Source organism: Falco cherrug, chromosome 1, assembly GCF_023634085.1.
Source record: "Falco cherrug isolate bFalChe1 chromosome 1, bFalChe1.pri, whole genome shotgun sequence".
In the NCBI taxonomy this organism is placed as follows: Eukaryota; Metazoa; Chordata; class Aves; order Falconiformes; family Falconidae; genus Falco; species Falco cherrug.
Genome location: NC_073697.1, coordinates 108,740,681 through 108,759,822, shown reverse-complemented (window position 1 = coordinate 108,759,822; position 19,142 = coordinate 108,740,681). Strand labels below are relative to the sequence as shown.

Below are 19,142 nucleotides of genomic sequence, written 5' to 3'. Positions count from 1 at the left end.
GAGGGATTTCCAAAACACTGAATGTTTCCCATTATCCCATTTGTAGAGTATGGATACCTGACAGAAGTGCTAGAATATCTTGGACCTGTTGAAATGCCGCACAGGCATGAACGAACTGAAATATTAATGCATGTTATTATTATTCATGTCTCTGTTGCATAATTTCCAAATATATGGGACAAGTGGAGAAGAGAGGAAGAGCAGAAAAGCAGCACCCAATGGCCTGAGGGGTGGCTGGTGGCAAAGAACTCCTAACGCAATGTGTGGTTTTTCTGCATTTCAGCATAAAAAGAGAGCACGTAGGTGGATTGGAGAGAAGGTGGCAGATCTGGGGCTACGTGTATCTACTAGCTTTTCAGAGCTATTACAACCTGGAGCCCTGTGACAGATGAACCTTAACAATGACAGCAGTTGGGAGGGGGCAGGTTGAACAAGCAGCTTGTTATTTTGAGTGTCATCTTGATGACGCACCCAAAGGCTTGTGTATTAATACTGCTGTCTAACAGCTTCACAGAACATTTTTTAGAAGCGTATGTTCAGCTGTGTGGGCAGGAGAAACGATCGTAGTCTTAGCTTTTCTTAGCTGATGTGTGTAAAGCACTCTACTGTGTGAAGTACTGTACACATAAGAAGCATACATTTATTTATTATTAACCAAGAGATTTTGACACCCACCAGAAGAAAGCTGGCACACCTCCTTCTTGCTATCCAGTGTGAGACCTCACTGTAGTTTGTGAACACACTACCATCAATAACAATGGATCTTTGCTTTTTGTTTCTACTGGTCTCAACAAAAATGTAGTAAGCAGAAATAACATGTAATCATAAAAAATAATCTCACCTTTAAAGCCTGATTCTGACCCTGCAAAGGCAATGTATTTCTCTTGGTGTCAATAGCTTTGTGTCAGACTGCTGGGGGCTCTGCATGTTAAGAGTACAAAGCCTGTGAAATAATTTATTAAGGACTGGTGTCTGGGATTTAAATGCTTTTAATATAAAAGACCCCACGAGCTTGTCACGAAGGATGCAAAAATACAACAGCCACTGTTTTGCATGTCCAAAAAACCCCCCCCAAACCCCAACAACAACGTGTGAGGTCTCTCTACTGAGTTTCTAACAGCCTTTAAGTAACCCAAAGCTGCACTGAATTCAGGGAAGGGGGGGGGAAAGCACCATTTAATTTTAAGGTCCATTAAAAATCAATGCTTTCCACATGTGAAAGGGCCTAGACCAGTGTGGAGAAAGATCATCTCTCTTTCTGGTTTTGGTGGATGATGCAAACTGATGAACAAAGGTAAATTGTAGCTGAGGATTAGCAGCAGCCCTGTCCTGAGAGCAAGGCCGGTGATTATGGAGCAGTTCCCAAGGGAAATGATGAAAGCCTCATCATTTGATTCAGTTAAAACCCAACTGGAAAAAGCATCAGAGAATATATTCTAAGAACAACATTGCACTGGTTTATGGTAAATCAGAGAGCTTGACAGTCCATGTCTTTTGCACTTCTCATTTCTGTTGTCATCTCTTTAACTGAGTTAAAATAAGGAGTACACAAAATATATTTTGAAACATTTTTCTAATGCTAATGGAGCATGAATTCATTCAGTGCTTATACATATACCATAGGGGTTATGGATTGATGCTTCATTTCAGTGACAAAGGCAATTCTCTGGGCTCCCATTAGCCACAATAGTTTTCTTAATTAAATGCAGTTATTCTGAGGTTAAATTTAAAAATACCTCATTTCATGCTTAAGAAAGCCTTCAACAAGTTATCATAAAAATGCATTTCTGTGCAAAATGCCAAACATGTGAGTCTCCTGAGAGTGAAGAAGGCACAAAAATCACACATGGTTTCTTGAAATTAGTCTCTGCACAGCTGCTTTATACTCTGTTTTTAATTATTGTAACAGTACCCACCAGCACTGCTGCAGTTGAGGGTCTGGCATTATTTCTATTCTAAACACCCCTTTACACAGGTTTAACTACCCAGCCATAAAATTTAGCTCCATCATAGGTAGAAATGGCTGGCAAAGTCTTGGCCTGCAAAGTTTTTCAGTAAATATAGTTTGAACCAATTTGGATGTTTTCAAATTGATGAAGAGTAGCATAATGGGGTGAAACTTCCAAGTACATTGATTGATGTTGGTGAGTTAAAACACACTTCTGATGTTTCTCAATGACAGCTTTTGATTTTAAAACTGCCTATTTTTCAGCCTGGTTATGCTTCAAGCAGATTTATGACACTTGTTGCAGTTTGGTTATGGTTCAGGCCAGCAATAGTTCGGGGCAAAAATGGTAGAGCTTCTCATCCCAGTTCATCACTTGTTAGGCTTTCCTATGGTTAATAGAACCTAATCAGAAGTAACAGTACTTTGGGGACATTACTTATTACCTCAAGCTACCGGTTATATTGCAGCACCAAATCTCCCTTGAGCAGTAAAGGCAAAAACTAAATTCACAACTGATTCAGGGCTTTGGCATTGTAGAAAGGGACCGAGAGGGATGTCCTAAAACCCACTGCTTCAAAAGTAACTTCTCAGAGCAGCACAGGCTACAGTTCTAAATAAAGCAAAATACTTGTCTCTTGGTGGCCAGAATGGAAACGTTGTGACAGCAGAGGATGGATAGAGAGATGGAACATGAAATATCCTGATACAGTTACCTGGGATGCTGGAAAAGTGAAGCCCTTCACTTACTCAGCTGTCCCCAGGGAAATGCTGCTACTTTATGATAAACATCATATTCTGAATCAGATGCTCTTAATGCATTTCTCACCTCTGTGAATTCATCTATGTTTACTTTTTTTTCCAATGTGTCTAAGATTTCCAGCTTCCTGTTATAGATTGCTATTAAAAAATGAAGGGATATAGGTTTAGAAAGCAGTTGTGGTTTCACATATTGTACACATTTTGTTGCACACTTACGTTACATTCACTTTCTTCTCATGTTGCATTACATTTATTTGAGGTTATCCTACACAGTAGCTGAAGCATCTGACCATATAGAGGCTACTTAAATCTGATTCTTACATATTTCTCCTGCTGAGAATCTGCACTTACTTATTCAGAACTGTATGGTCATTTATTCTTGACATAGGTTGGTGGCAAACTGCAATGATTTTAACAGTACTTATAACTAACTAGGTGAGGGAATAAATGTTTTTTGATTTAACGGACAGATAAAACTGCCTTTAAATTCTGTGAACATGGATCTTGGTTTGCAATACTGGAATCCGCAAATCATAGTAATTTTCCCAAGAAGCTCTGTGGGAATATTTTTACTGATGATGATATTCAAAACTATCTTCTGGGCTGCTGTAATGGAACTGAGAAGATATGTCAAATGTCTACATAGATTTCTGAATGAGCACAGACATGCTATTTCTGTTGGGATTATTTTTCTGTTCTTTCTTCTACAATATATCAGGAGTAATGAGAAAATTCACCACAGAATGCATTTATCACTTGTTGGTTAAGACATTCCTAAACTGTATATTATCTTTATTAATCTATAAAACAAATTTGATGTTCCGTTAATGTATATTGGATGCTATTAAATTAAATAAAGAAATGGAGCCACACTATTAGTGAAATATGACATAAAGCACCTCCAGCATCTGGAGAGCAAGCATCTGGACAGAAACTTCCTTCTCAGTCTCCCGTCCTAGTATCTGTTCACACATGAGAACCACCACAGGAGCACAAGGGCTGTGTTTGGCAGTCCCCCAACGTACTGCCAATATAGGATGATTACTCAGAGGAAAAATTCTGTAATACAGAAAGGGCTGAGCAAGGACAAGCTCTAGACAGAGGTGACTCCAGCAGCAAGAAGAAATGCACTCTGGAGTTCCCTGCTTATCATTCCATCTTCCAGCAGGGGCAGATTTGTTATTATTGATGATCATTACAGGCTCTCAATGTAAAGGGATGGCAGCAGGCTGTATGGTGCCATTTCAATGTTACTGGCTCTATCCAATTATCATTATTTGGGGAGGTCAAGTGTAAGCTATATAAAGTGGACAGGAATTATGGAAATCTTTCTGTAGCAAGCACTCTAGTACAGAGGCCCTTGTGCTGTGTGTCACTAGTATGCCTGGGACTGGTGAAGGGAATGGCTAAACAAGATGGGCTATTTAACAGAGCATTAGGCAAGCTTCAGCATTTCCCCTGAAACCATAAAAGACAACACTCAGAATTTAACTTTGTTGATCCTACCTTTCCTCCATACCTCCCAGTATGCCAAGCTCTGTGTGGGATTTCCAAGAACTCCCATGAGACAAACACTGTCTGATAGGGCAGGTGAAGGAGGAGGTTGTTACAGTGATTCTTAAAATAGGGATAAGCACATGGTAATAGCTGGCTAATGAAGGATGTAAATGGAAAAGGCCTGCCTCTGATCTTTCTATCTCTCTGAAAGATTTTTTTAAACTTCTTTCTATGCTTTTCAAGATCATATTAATGAACTACGTGGTAGTTCAGCCTCTTCCCAATCTGCCTGAAGATTTGTGGTTCATCCCTTAGCTGGTGTAATTACCCTTAGATATTCTTTTTCTATTATCAAATCTGTCTGCTGTTTGCTCACAGTTTGCATCAGAATTTAGGTCACAGAAATAAAATGAAAGGAGGCACATTGAAAACTTACCTTTTCTCTCATCTGTGGGAGCAGAAGCAATGACATCCAGAAAAGACCTCAGGGCACTCTGAACCTACAAATCAAGGTAATAGTCAAAGGCCTGCTTCACGCAGACAACAGTAGGCAATTACTAAAATAAATCATACGGAATAATCAGTTGTATGGGCCAGCCATGCTTCCTACCACACATAGGTGGCCTTGTTAAATGTTGACCTTGTATACGTTGTGCTGTGTGTAACCACAGGACAATTCTCTAGGGGAGTTGTGTGACTTGTAAGAAAGATGTTTGTGCCAAAAGATATATTAAAATTGCTGCAAATCTCATCATTTATGAGCTGCAGTATCATTTCATATGAGTCACAGGGGTAGAAAGACGATTTAATGGAGACCACAGGAGAGCAAGAGTGGCTGCCCTGGACCTTTTTAAGGGGATTCTGTGGGATAACCAGCTGCAGAGAAGGACATCTAGCGATGAGGTATATGCATCCACAACCTCAGGAGTGTTTGAGTACCTTACGGGGCATTTAGCTTCCCAGGACCTCTGTGGAAAGTGCATTGCAATCCTTCCATGTGCTTGTGGGGAATTAGGGCTTGGTGACAAGTGGTAGGCAATGACCTGCACCCTGACCCTAAGGGATGTCAGAGCCACCACCAATCCTTGTGCTCCATGCTGCCACCCCAGACCACATGGCACAATCACAATCTTCCTTTTCCTCCTGTCTGGAATAATCATAGCAGTGTGCTAACAAGGATCTTTCCTAGTTACCAGTGCAGCCGGTATTCTGCCATTGACATCCACTGTCCACTGTTTGAACTGATTTGCCAGTGCCTCCTTTCTCATCTCTTTCACCTGAGACTTCATATTGTCCACCTGCTCCCTGTTGTGACGTTTGCTCTTTGCCTCAGCCTTCATCCTGGCCAGCCTATATGACATAGGAATATGGTTTAGAAAGACAGCAGCATAAACATATTTAAGATACATTAAGCCTAGCCTGAAGAACAAAAGGGAAGTAAGTAACTTCTTGCTGAAATTCCTGTTCTTCTAGTACAAGCAGATTTTTTTCCAAAGAAACACTTGGTGTTTGAGGCACAGAATTACCAGTGTGACTATTGGACTAGATGTTAAAAATATGTGTCTTCAGAGGGCAGCTCCAAGGAGATGAGAGTATTGATATTCTGACATGTACCATCTCCTGAAATCTAGTGTAACTATGAATCTGAAGAAATAACCTCTGGGTATGGATATGTGCATGTGGAGAGAGCCTCAATAGAGTATATGGTAGACATTTAATGGAAAATCATCTGAACAGCTCTCCCAGTTTGTGTAGTTCAATAGTGATGAAATTTACCTTCACACTTATAATGGCATTAATCACTTATTGCATAGATATCCTTCAACTTCCTTTCAATGTTAGCAGGAAGAGAGATGACTAATTTTGCTACACTTGATTTACCAACAAAATTGCATCAGTATGCATTTGTCTCAAAGCCTAAGTACTGTTTCACATAAGCACTTCACTGGCAAAGAACAACGTTCAACAGAATTTCTTAAGCAGTCTCACACAATAAAGTCCTTACTGCATTAGGACAGGGATAATACACCAATCTCCCCATCATTTTGAACACATCGAGTTTGCAAGCTTGGACTAAAAGTACCTCCCTTTCTTCTTCTTTTTCCTTTGCTTCTTTAAGCACTCAGCTATATTTTTCCCAATCTTCCATTTCACACAACAGAAGAACTGAATAAAATTGATCCCATAGAACTCATCTGCTTTGGTTTTGACTTTGTTCATTTATGAAATGGAAAAAAAGCCTTAGGAAGCTCAAAATACTTAAAGTCAAAGGATTGGTTCATATGCGGAGAACAGTTCCTCCTTACTGAGGCTGCTGGAATCTCTGCACTGAGACAGCTGCCCTGCTCACCTTGGTGGCTCTCACACCCTGCATAGCTACTCAGAGCAAGGGGGATTTCTCCTCTTTTGTACCTGAGAACACACTAGTTCAGAAACTATATTTTAACTGCTCCCTTCTTCCCTCTGTGTTTCACACGTTGTGAAGATGGCCTGATCCTGTCCCTGCTCTCTTCTTGCTATGGGGTCATCCTAGAAATTATAAAACAATGTATTTTCTTTAATTAATAGAAAGGCCTGTTTAACATGTTACAGCAATACACTTTGATCACAATTCTATCACTAGGTACTTGTTCTTCAGAGCTACTTATCAAAGAGGTTTCTTAATGAATAAATGGGTTTCTTAATCAGTCATGGGCATTCACAAGTGCCTGCTGAGCAGTTTGGTCTCTGGCACTTTGATAGCAGGGGAAGGGAAAAACAATTTCCTATCTTCTGACTCCTTCACAGGCACAGAAAAGAGGGGGTATGTAGCAGGTACCAAGCTAAAGGCACTAATAGATTTTCCTCCAGTGTATGCTAGACAGAAAGAGAAAACCAGGCAATTTCTAGATGCAGCTTCTCCTCAGGAGCGGTCTGCAAACTGAAAGCAGAGCTCAGGCCACGCTAGGAGCTGCCAAAGTGCTCTGGTGATTAATTTGGGCAGTGCTCAGCACAAGTTACATTCCATGCTGCCTGCACTGTGCTGCAGTTTTGCATTTATTCCTAGGGTCCTAGAACACCAAGCAACTGCATCCTCTGCCTGGGGGACAAAATGTTTCCCCTCTAGACAGTAACAGCAAAACAGGCTGTGACAGTGCTGGGCACCCATTTCAAAGTGAGCTCATTTCAGTATTAGACATTTCCAGAAAAGATGAGATGGCAGTGAGGGTGACTTCTCCCTGCAGAATGAAACATGTTTCTTCAGGAAGACAGCCGCCTAACACCCACACAAGGATGGGTGACTCAGACTGAAGAACTACCATCCCTGGACAAATAAAGTCTCTTTCAGGTAGCAGTCCATTTGGATAAGGAATTTCTCCCATCTGTTCTCCTGCATGTGTTGATTCCCAGTCAGGTGGCAATTAAGGAGAGACTGGAGGATGCCTGAGAGAGCTCGCTGAAGACTGGTAAGCTTTAGGTGGGAACCCGTGTGAAATCCTGCGTTGCCTGAAGATAATGTCAAGGGTCTCGGGAGCTTCACTGGGGCCAGAATTGCATTCCCCATCTCTCCGTCCTTATATAAGAGACTTTAAGTACAGACTGGCCTTTCTCTTGTACCATTTTTTTCCTGTTTAGAAAGCCAGTGACTCGCATTACAAGTCTCTGTGCTGCACGGTGTTGGTAAAATCCTCTGTGCAGCATGCTGTGGTTTAAGAATCTGATGCAAATCCCACAATACAGCCATCACAAATATGTAAATCCTGAGCTGCTGTGAATGCAAATCCCATGATACTACCACCAGCAGATATGCAAAACCTGCTACAGCTATGGCTATATAAACCCCCGCGGCGGTGCTGTCTACGGATTTATTTATTTCTACAAGTCTTGATAGTCACTTCCTTTGCATCAGCTCTGATAGCTACAAATTGAGAACCTGTCTCCAAATGTAAACATGGACTTCACAGCCAAGGCCAAGATAACACGTCACTGGTAGCCAACACTTTGCATTCTACAGGAAAATCTGACCTCTCCAGACGTAAGCTCTGATTCACAAGGAAAGTTAAGAGTATTTTAGCTGAAAAAAAACCACCTTAAACCAAAACCAAACAAACAAAACACCCAAATCCCCAGGAAATTTTATGTATTTAAATTGAATTTATTTTGCAAAATAAAAATGAGATATGGTTCTGAACTTCCTGCATCCAGCTGTCCCTCTGTGAAGCAGATACACATGGTGCGACAGTCCTCAAAACAAAGGTGTGGCAAGGCTGACATCCTAAACATCCCCCCAGAACAGTCTGTGCTTGCTTGAAAGCTCATTGAAAAAGAAATTTCTCTAGTTCATTTGTTTCAGTGGACTGGCATTTAAAAAATAAAACTGAAAATCTTTTACCAGCTCTAGTTGTCTGCTTATGAAGAAAAACCAAAAAAGCTGAGCCCTTACACACAGACCACAGGTCAGTTATAATTATTTTTATCTGTGGGGAAAAAGAAGGTAAGGGAATGTATGAAATTCACTTATACACTGCTTTAGTTGTATTCACACAAGGCACGTTCTTATAAACTAACAGAATGTGGACTAGAAATGTAGAGAGACAGAAGCTCAGAACAGTAGAGAGAGATTTAACATACTCTTTTATTCATTATAATACTGGGAACGTCAATTGTCTTCATTTAGAGTTTATGCATAAGACATGTCAACAATTTACTTCCCTAATTCCTGACACTGAAACCTGAAACCAATATTCAAGCTGTATATACTATTTATGCAAATAGAAGAGACAGCCATTGAAATAAAAGCCATTATTCTACAAACACAGACACAGAATAAAGTGATCTAGTAGTGAATGAGTTATTTTTACATTATTCACAATCACCTCTGCGTCATCTATAAACACAAATGTTCACCTCTCTATTTTTTTGAATAGAGCGATGAAAATGAAAGCATTATTGTTCATCTAATGCACTCACGTTCTAACCTTAGCATATTGTAAGATATCATGGAATCCTCTTCCAATATTCATTAAATATCGGAAAAGCATGCAGCCTAGAATACACTCCAGAAATAACAATGTAATAAAATACAGAACGGTTCCTACTTTAAAGGAAAAAAAGAATCTGAAAGGAAAGCCTAAGTAAAAATCTCAGGAGAGAGTTTCTACAGTGTGCCAGGACAATATTGTTGTTGGTTTCGTCAAGAGTAATCAGCCTGAAGGAGGAAAAAAAGGTTATCTTTTTATTATGTTTGGAAGAATATAGAAGAAATTTTGATACTAATACCTGTCCTAAAGAACTGCTGTCACTAACCTAGACCAGCTTGAAAGCAGTTCCACATATGTAATTAAGATAGAGTCTAAACAGGAGTTACATACTTGCAAAGGACAGAATATTGCCTTAAACAAGAATAACCAGTGTTTCATTTGTGTGACATGTTCTGTCATTTGTCCTGCTTCTCAAGTTTTTATAAGAAACAACAACCATCTCACCCTGTACTCGACAGGTTCATTGTGTTTGACTTTACCAGCCAGGCTGCAGTCACACCATTCCTTTTGTAAAACAGACACCAAGACACCAGCTCTGGTCTTGTGACCAGACACATTCAACTCTCTTACCTCTTCGATGTTGTACCTGGCATCTTAGTTTTTAGTTCCTCTGTCAGCATCTTCATTCCTCTCAGGTATGGGCCTGGTTTTCTGGAAATACTATACTGAGGGTTGTGTCTCATCAGATATTCTCCAAGGAAATTAATGGGGTTAAATTTGGTTGGTTCTTTGTCTGGTGAAAGCACATTCCTTCTTTCCACTTCCACTAACAGTTTTTCCATTCCTGGAATTAATGTAGGTAGGAGTTTGTCGAGCAAATAGATGCGAGTATCTAGTGACTCTTTCACTTCACTGAACCACTCTTTGAACAGCCAGTCACAGGGTTCTCTCCTCTTTATCTTTTCCTCTCTTGCCTTTTGTGCACGAATCATCTTCACCTTTTTCTCCTGCAGACTCAGACACCTCTGCTGTACCTTTTCATAAAAACACTCTTTCCACAGAGCATAATTGCTAAGACATGGCAGCTCATCATTTCCCTGATTTCTCTTCATTTCTGTGGCAGTCATATCCTTACCTCTGAGTCTGGGATGTTTTAGACCTGCAGTTTGGGCTGTTGCTTCTGGCTGAGCAGCCATACTTCAATCACTGTGACACAGAACAAAAGCATCATGTTATATTGCACCAGTTCCTAGCTGATGACACAGGAAGAAAGTCTATTGTTAGGGATTAAGTAATATACTTTTAATCCTTTTTTATTTTGTTACCGCTGCTTCGTACTCTTAAATAAATACAGCCCCTTTACTTCAAAGGTCAGTAAATGATTTATAAAGATTAATTATGTATCACAACAGCCCTTGGAGACAGAGCAACTAAGTGTGTTCCTTTCTTATGGGAGAAGAAACTGAGACACAGAAGAGAAGTGATTAATTCCAGATCACTTCAGACTCAGAAACAAAGCAGTGAACAGTGCTCGGAAGTCTTGTCCCCCAGTTCTAACCAGTGGATTTCTCTTACCCTTAGTATCATTATTTCCATTTAGGTCCCATTCCATGCCTCCAGGAAATCCAGTGGATATGAGACAAAGGAAGCAAGTAATGGAAATACCAGTTGCCTAGGAGCAAGATTTCTCTACATGCTGCCTTCTGCTTTATCTTTTCTGTAGCTGTGAAAAACAATGCGGAAGCTTGTCCCATAGACTACTTAATTTCAACTTTGGCAACCATTTTTTCCTCTGGATATTTTGTTAAGGTAACAAGGACAGGGCTGTATGGGTCAGCAGAGCTCCTACAGAAAGGGAAACTATATTGTGAACTCTGTAATTAAGCTGTTCACAAGCACTTAATCTTGTAGATTATTTTGTAAAAGGCAGACCTACAGAGAGTTGCCTTTACAATTTCCCAAACTCCACTGTTTTCTTCTCAAAATGTTCACTCTGTGAAATATCAGGAAGAAACTGAGTTGTTCACAAGGCACAGTTTGAAAACTATTGCTGTATGTGTCCACACACAAGTTGGCATCTGTAATGGGACTTACACATACCAAATGGAGCAGAATGTTGCTTAACTACTTTATTCAAAGCATGAAAAATCACCAGCATGTGGCAAAAAAACAGCTCAATGTTAAACAACAGCAAAGAAAGGGCGATATTAATAGAGAGAGCCTAGCACCTTTCCAAATCAAAGATGAAACTCCACTCTGAACTTGCTGCCACACTATCCTTTTCAAGCTCTTCTTTAGAAGTGCTTTTCACTAAGGCCTTTCAGTATCCATAGCAATACTGTTGCTTTTGATATGTTTTGCTCTTCATGTTTAAGCATTTGTAGCTATTCTGAAGAGAGTTCAGCATTCCAGGAAATACATAAACGTGATCTACAGCTCTCCTGGCACACAAATGTAATTACTAGTATGTTGACCTTCTGGCTCATAACCATTGTTTGAGCCCAAAAACTGTTTGGATAGGTAGGATGCTTCACAGCACTAAATTTCTATGTCTGTTTTCTTGATGGGCTTGTTGGCATCTTGTGGTAATTTGTTTTCAAAGATGATTACCTGCTGGGGAGTGAGATGGATTTATGGATCAAGCTGCCTGCCTGATTCACAAGAAGGGTTTTAAGATAGTAGCTGGTTTTGCCACTGAAGGACATAAGCTGTAAAGGAGTCCAGATTTATAATGGTAGAAAGGGAAACCTGTCAACCCTGTCAAATTGTTCCTTGCTTAGGTGAGCTTCTTTCAATAAGCTGTAAAACCAGACTCCTTCTGATTCAAAACAGGGTGTTAACCAAATGTTCTGGTCACATTCCAAATCAGCTGGTTTTGTTGTGCCAAAATAAACTGTTCTTGCAGTTTCAAATACTTGTGTTATTTTTTAACATCCTTTATGAAACCGCTCTGCAGTTTCTGTGCAATGTTAAAGTCACAACTGCACTCTTTTTTATGAGGTAGCTGATAATGAATGATGACGAATGTATTTTCTACACTGCTTTCAACCCTTTGTTAGGATGATTTTGAGGATTAGTAAATGTTTACAAAGTATCTCTATGTCTCTGAAAAAACAAAAAACAACTAAGTGTGACCGTTCAATTTTGATTCCATGGCATTTGCCTAACTTTAAGAACAGAAGGAGAGTGTAAAGAACTATGCCCACTAACTGTGCCCACTGCTTTAATGCAGGTCCAATAAAGAAGACTAAGAGGGTATGGAAGAACATACAAACAGCACATAACTTATACAAAGGAGTGCTAGAATCAAGCCTGGAAACTTGGACTTTGTTGAGGATTACAGGGATACACCTCCAGTTTGTATAAGACATCATGGGCTCATAAACTTCAGTGCTGATTTACATTAGTTGAGAATTTGGCCCATAATATATAAAGCTCTCATGACCTGCATTCCCAAGCACAGGCTTGATTGTCCAAATAAAAGCAAGCATGGTGCACAGAGAGAAGCTTTAGAAACACCCAGGAAATTTGAAATGTGATATAAAGTTTCCTGTAAGCCTTTGTTCAAGCTGAAGTCAAGGTAAGCTTTTCATTATTTAGTAGGATGCCACTTTCCTGGCTCCTTTTCTGTGAGAGAAATATTCTTGCTGGAATCCCTGCAGGTACAAAAAGATTACCTCTCCATTTTCTGTCAAAACCCAAATCTGCCCATAAATAAGATTTTTATAGTTTCATTGTTATCCTGTTGGGAATTTTGATGGGTGGGATAGGGCCAGGAAAGACTGAAGTTTGTCTAGGTAAATATTTTGGGGATGTTTGAGTTACAAAAGTCTTTTCAAAACCAGCGTCCATCTCTTTGGTGCTCTATTGCTCAGAAATAGTTTTGCCTTCCCCTAATGTGCTTCATAGAGCATATTTATCTCGCCAATCACAAACAGCCCAATACCCTTTTCATACATGGTCTCCTTGTCAACACAATTAAAATTTAAAAAGACTTTATCTTTTGCTTTCTGAAGCTTTGAAGAATTGTTTTTCTTACCTTTGGAGCAGGTATCAAAATAGATCTTACTCTTCCTGCTTTCAAAGTGGCTTTGCAAATGAACAGGAATTTAATATGCCCATCTGTTCTCAACCATTAAAAATCTAAAGTGAATTAGGTATTTCTCAGACCTGCTGTGGAGTCAGGCTGTGAGTTTTACTCCTCTGTGTGTTTGCAGTTGCTAAGCAATAATCCCAAAGGTTGCTATGTCTCTTCCAAGACTCAGAATTGCTGTAGGTTGTCTTTTGGCTTTGGCAGCCCAACAGACTCTTCTGTACTGAACTTAGATCATTGCATCACAGGACTGAAAATAAAATAAAACAAAAAAAGACTAGGAATAGCAACAGGCAACGTTAAGGGCACAAATGGAGAGAGAAGCCACAAGTGCCCAGTGACAGGAGGTTTACCTTCAGATTGAAGGTTCACGATGTCCAGAACTGTCACAAGTCCGTTACAAGCTGAACTGAGGACTGTATTAACCAGATGTGAGAATCTGAGAGAGAAAAAGAAATTAATTACAAAATCAATTTAAACATTTTCAGGCTCTCTTTCTTGTAAAGAACGGTGTCACTTTGAAGTAGCCTTGCAGGAAAGGCACATACAGCACTAATAAGTGGGGAGTTTATAGTGCCGTTTTGTTAGACTGAATCTAAAGGAATTTATTGAATCACTGTTAATAATTTCTCCTATATTCTTGAAGAATAATATACAACACAGGAAAATGAGAAGGGAAAAGAAGAAAACATCTAAGACAGCCATTCTGCACCCATTTACATTAATGTAAATCAAGTGCCTGTTCAGTGACTTCCTCAGTGTTACACAGGACTTCCAAGTGAGAAATTTATGGCAATTTATGCCAGAAAACAAACTTTACCTAATGCTATTTCTTTCTGTGTATTTTGCACTGGAAAAGGCACGATTGTTGGATTGTCTACCTGCAGGAAAACTGAACTGTGGCTTTATCTACAGTACTGGTCATTGGAACAGCTGCACAGTACCCTACCCTCTAGCAAAGTATTAGTCTCCACTTTATGGGATGGCTGAGCTTGTTACAAAACTTGAAATAAAGGAGGTATAATATAAATAACAGATTTTTTCAAAAATCTGATACAGTTACTGTCAGAGTCATATATGTTCTTTAGTTTAGTGACTCTGGAGTTTCAATTGCAGACTCAAAAATTCTATTCTTTGTCATCTTCATCAAGCCACTTGTTATTTATTACAGCACTCACAACACCAAGGTAAATAAGAATTTGTAAAACTGTGGAACTGGAAATAGCTCTAAATGACATGCACCCAGAGTCCCAACATAAGACCAGTACAATATTTATGCTGCCCTTAAAGAAAAGGTTTCATTTTGTTCCTAAGACCTGCCATAGAAGTTCAAAGTGTGCATGCTGCGTACAGGTTTTTTACAAGGAGGAAATTTGCTCAGAAATTACAATAACAATTGTGCTTTAATGGACAGCCAAAACGCTCAATTTTTATTTTATTTTTATACTGTCTTTTCTGGAAAGTAGGATGCTATAGAAATTCCTGGTGTACCTGGCAAGATTTATTTTCCTCTATGTATTCCTGTACATATTTCAGAGAAATCTGTACGATTGTAACTTCTATAGGTACCTTTGGCCATCTGTGCTAACTGTCTCTCTGAAAAAATGTTACTTCTGGACATCTCAAATACCACTGGAATGTCAAGCTTACCAGTGTAGTAATATGCTGTAGACACTACAATACTGATGATTTTAGAGTGCAGTATTTGCTTGCAGAGAGGAAACATAGCACCAAAAAACCCACAAAACACATATAAGTGAACTTTTCTGTGAAAAATACACTGTAATAAATTATCATTTCTTTGCTATTTATTTGAAAAAAACCCCATGTATCAGAAGGAGATATGCTCATTAGAGTGTATTTCCAAGATCTGTTGAGGTATGGCATCAATTATGTCAATAAAATGAAGCAGAAAATTAGTGCACAGGAATGATTTAAAAAGAAGCTTTCAACTGGATTGTGCACTTTTTTCCTCAAAGCAGTTTGCACATGATTAACTCCCGTTATCTCTATTCCCAGGTGGGCTTGATTTTTCCCCTTTGCAAATCAGTATTCTGTTGCCATTACGATTAGCTCACAAAACTTCTTTCTTTTTTTAGTATGAAATATAAATTTAAAAAATACTTTCCCTTTTCTTAAAGTGTTTTCTTAATCCCAAAACAAGACCATACAAATAGAACTTGGAAGGAAGGACCAAAATGGCTCTATTTTTATTTTTCTGGAAGTGGAATCCCGTGGGTTAAGCAAACCTTTAATCGCACCCTATTTAACTTGGCTGTTATCCCTTAATGTTTTTGCTAAGCAAAGTGTATCCTTTTATTATGCCATCAAATACTTGCACTGTTGACAAAATAATGGGCTGAATATGTCATCACAGATGTTTTGCTGGAATTGCCTCTTCTATCTTTTTTTGGTTTTCTGTGTAAGATACATTTTGGGAGCACTCTGTTGCCTTTTGCAGCTGATGCCAAGATTATGCAAAGCCCTGACATGTAGTAACAATAAGTTGTGTTAGCCAGGGAAATGTTTGCAGTGGATTCAAGAAAATAGTCAATTTTGGAAATGTGTACCAAACCAGCTCATGTATAGCTTCACATCCCTTAAATGATATATTGGGCTAAAGCTGCAGGTGCTGACCACAGTCCTTTCAGCACAGGGAAGAATAAGGCCACAGGCTTCCAGCCTCTTTTTTGTACCAGCTATGATGCTGTGACCACAGGCTGCCCTCTAATAAATCTTTTCAATCAGAATACATCTGCCTTATAGCTTCCTCCACCACAGTTAAATTCTGCTGCTAAAAAACATTGCACATGCAAATTACACCTTTCTAACGGCTTGGAGAACCATTGTAATCTATGACTATTGTACTTATAACTGATATGTTGGACCTTTAGCTAACTGTAGATAGCAACTCCATTATTTACATGCGGTAAATGGATGTTTGATGTTCAAAAACTTGGAAGAGCTACAGGATATATGAAAAATACACAAAAGTCTATTTTGGAAACTGGCTTAAATAAACGTTTCTTGACAGTAATCCCTGCACGACTGTTGCTCAAAATCCAGAACGACACAGCACTCCAGGTGAGGGAACTGCTAGAATACTCTGAGAACACTCTGGGAACTTGTAGTCTTCCACCTATCCTCTCTATCAATGCTGATGTATCTGAACAGAAGCTACATGCCTTGAAGCAGTCCTATATTTGCAGGAATCCATTTGCATGAAACAAACCAACACCCTAGATATTATACTTTAGAGAAAGGTGAATAGCATTAAGATTCCTGTCATATGCCAGAGAAGAAAGGACTTTCCCATCCTCAAATGTGACTCTTGCCTCCAGTGAAAATCATGGCAAAAGCTTTACAGCAGCATGGCCTCATATCTCTTTCCGCTAAGCTTATGTAGCAGGTGCCAAGCACTCAGTCCACACTTTTTACATTCCCAAAACCTTCTCCAAGGGACTACTAAGTGATGCAGGACCACTTTTACCTGAAAAAAAGAAGTGCTTTGCCAGGAGATAAAGCACTTTTTTAGTTTCACAGAAAGTCAGACAGAAAAAAAGTAGATAAGAGAACAAATGCCATGTTTGAGTAAAATAACACAAAAAGCTACTTCAATGAATATAGCAGAAAACCTAAATAATCTTTGAAGTTATTGAAAATAAGAAGGTTCCCATGTGCTCTATTATATTGCTGATCCATGCCAATTTTATTTAACCTTTTATTCTGTTCTTTCCTAAACTGGGTACACACTAAATACAAAGGTGACTAATATGGTCTGAAAAATATACTTTATGCATTTTAGTTGTATAGGTGGAATAAGTGGCAAACACTGATAGGAAAGAAGTTCTGTTGAAACCACAGACAGAGCTTTTTTCAGTAGCTACACCTAACAGCTTTACTGGTCTAGCTACGTCATTAGAAAGTGTGAAAATACCTGGTACACGCAACCCACAAGCACAAACCAGTTCTTTTGCTCCCCAGACTTGCAGCTTGCTTTATCTATAATGGCAAAAGGATGTATGTATTTGCGATAGTCTTTGCCATTCTACACCTACTGTACAGACACACCAAATCCACATCCGTATTGTAGATTTGCCCACAGAAAGGACAAAGCATTTAACACATAAATGGCAGGGAGGGACTGGACAGGTGGCTGCTCAGAAAGATACTGTTTTATTGGGAATGTTCAGAACCTGGGGGGTATTAATTTCAAAGCAGTCTGGAAGGCATTTTCTTGACCTCTGTGCCATAAATCAGAGTGCGCTGCAAGCACACTTTCCACAAATGTTGTGTTTCAAAATAACAACATGATGGCTGCAAAAGTCAGGACAATGACTCTTTGTTTACCTATGGGTTTTCCTTATTCTCCCCATGCGCTTGAATCCTACTGGGGGCTCTTTCAGACTCTTTCACGTTCCAGATCCTGCCTTGCTATGCAGTTCAGTCTGTAAACTCGACTTTAGTCCAGTTGTAGGGAACCTGTCCTTCATCCTCTCTTGTCCACCAGGAGGCAAAATGCCTCCTTGGCGAGCCTGACTTCCATTGCAGTGAAGCCCAGCCACCAGAGCCTCCCTGCTAAGTATTTTTAACTGCAGGGCGCTGGGAGAGAACCTACGGAGCTACCATGTGGCTTCTCCGGTGCTTAGATTTATAGGGGTTAGTCCTGGACAGCGCTGCCAGTCTGAGGAGCAGATTAAAGCAGTATGAACCATGTGCTTAAAAGGAATCTATGGGTTAACACACACTCTTGACAAAGACGAGTTTGCTTTGTTTAATATTTAGAATGGCTTCTGTCTATCATGTATAGTGGTGTCGTTAGATGCCCAAGACGATTCTCGATCCCAGTTACCTCCTTGCCAACATTCCCACGAATTCAGTGGCACCAGGCTGAAAGGGCAAAACAAATGAAACCTTACAGTGTTTGATCTTTGTCTCAGAACCCAAACTGACAGGCAGTACCACATTCTGGGGATGTTTGAGCGCTTAAAATATCATGTATCCTTATTAGACTATTTTTTCGGTGTTTGGGCTTGCGCATTGATGCATAAAGGTGTTATACGGTGTTTTCATTACAGAAGGAGTTACTGTCACTCCCTAATCCAGGGAAAAGCTGCGGTGTGAGAGCATTAAGGCCAATTTCCACCAAGTACGGCGCCACGCACTCCGTTAGGGCTCCAGAGGGATGGGGCTCCAAAACCCCCTCACTTTGGCACACCAGAGCGCTCTGCCAGCAGGCGCCTTCAGGGTGGCCGCAGCCAAGCCGGCACACACTACCCAACGCCATCGCTGGGGCCGAGGGGGAACGATGAGACCTCTCAGAGGCCAGGCCCCCCTCAGAGGTCGGATCCCCCTCAGAAGTCGGATCCCACTATGAGGCCGGACCCCCCTCAGAGGCCGGGCGCCCGCCAAAGGTCGGATCCCCCTCCGAGGCCGGATCCCCTTCAGCGGCCGCGGGCAGCGCGGGGCCCGCCGGCGCGGCAGGGGTTAAGGCGGCGGCACGGCCCGGGGGCGGCGCGGCGCTGACAGGTGGCGCATGCGCCCTGGCGCCTTATTGTGCCCGGCCGGCCCAGCCCCAGCGCGCCTCAGTCGGCGAGAGGCCGTTGGCGCGCGTGGAGCTGCTGCCCCCTGCGGCCGGCGCCGGGCCACCTCCGCTCCCCTCCCCGCCCTCCCGCCGGCGGCACTCGCCATGGAGTAGGGCCCTCCGCCGGCCGGACGGGGGGCCCCGCCGCGCCTCGATGGCTCTGGTCACGGTGCAGCGCTCGCCTACCCCCAGCGCCACCTCCAGCCCCTGCGCCTCGGTGAGTCCGCCCGCGCCTGCCGCCCGCCCGGCGCTGAGGGGAGCGCGGCGGTTGGTGGCCGTTAGGGTCCGGCACGCGCGGTG

At 41.0% G+C, this 19,142-nt stretch overlaps 2 protein-coding genes across 2 annotated transcripts in view; one reads left to right on the top strand and one right to left on the bottom strand.

Annotated features, from left to right (window-relative positions):
- EFCAB5 (EF-hand calcium binding domain 5) overlaps positions 1–19,114 on the bottom strand; it is a 41,793-nt gene extending 22,679 nt beyond the window's left edge. The window contains exons 1-7 of the mRNA XM_055718070.1: positions 19,029–19,114; positions 13,612–13,697; positions 13,336–13,508; positions 9,796–10,371; positions 5,398–5,554; positions 4,641–4,704; positions 2,775–2,845 (exon numbers count right to left, since the gene is read on the bottom strand). Of these exons, the coding sequence (XP_055574045.1) occupies positions 2,775–2,845; positions 4,641–4,704; positions 5,398–5,554; positions 9,796–10,361 (858 nt within the window). The 5' untranslated portion in view covers positions 10,362–10,371; positions 13,336–13,508; positions 13,612–13,697; positions 19,029–19,114. The remainder of the gene's footprint in view (positions 1–2,774; positions 2,846–4,640; positions 4,705–5,397; positions 5,555–9,795; positions 10,372–13,335; positions 13,509–13,611; positions 13,698–19,028) is intronic.
- The window catches only part of SSH2 (slingshot protein phosphatase 2), a 103,611-nt gene continuing 103,298 nt past the window's right edge, over positions 18,830–19,142 (top strand). The window contains exon 1 of the mRNA XM_055718035.1: positions 18,830–19,059. Within this exon, the coding sequence (XP_055574010.1) occupies positions 18,997–19,059 (63 nt within the window). The 5' untranslated portion in view covers positions 18,830–18,996. The remainder of the gene's footprint in view (positions 19,060–19,142) is intronic.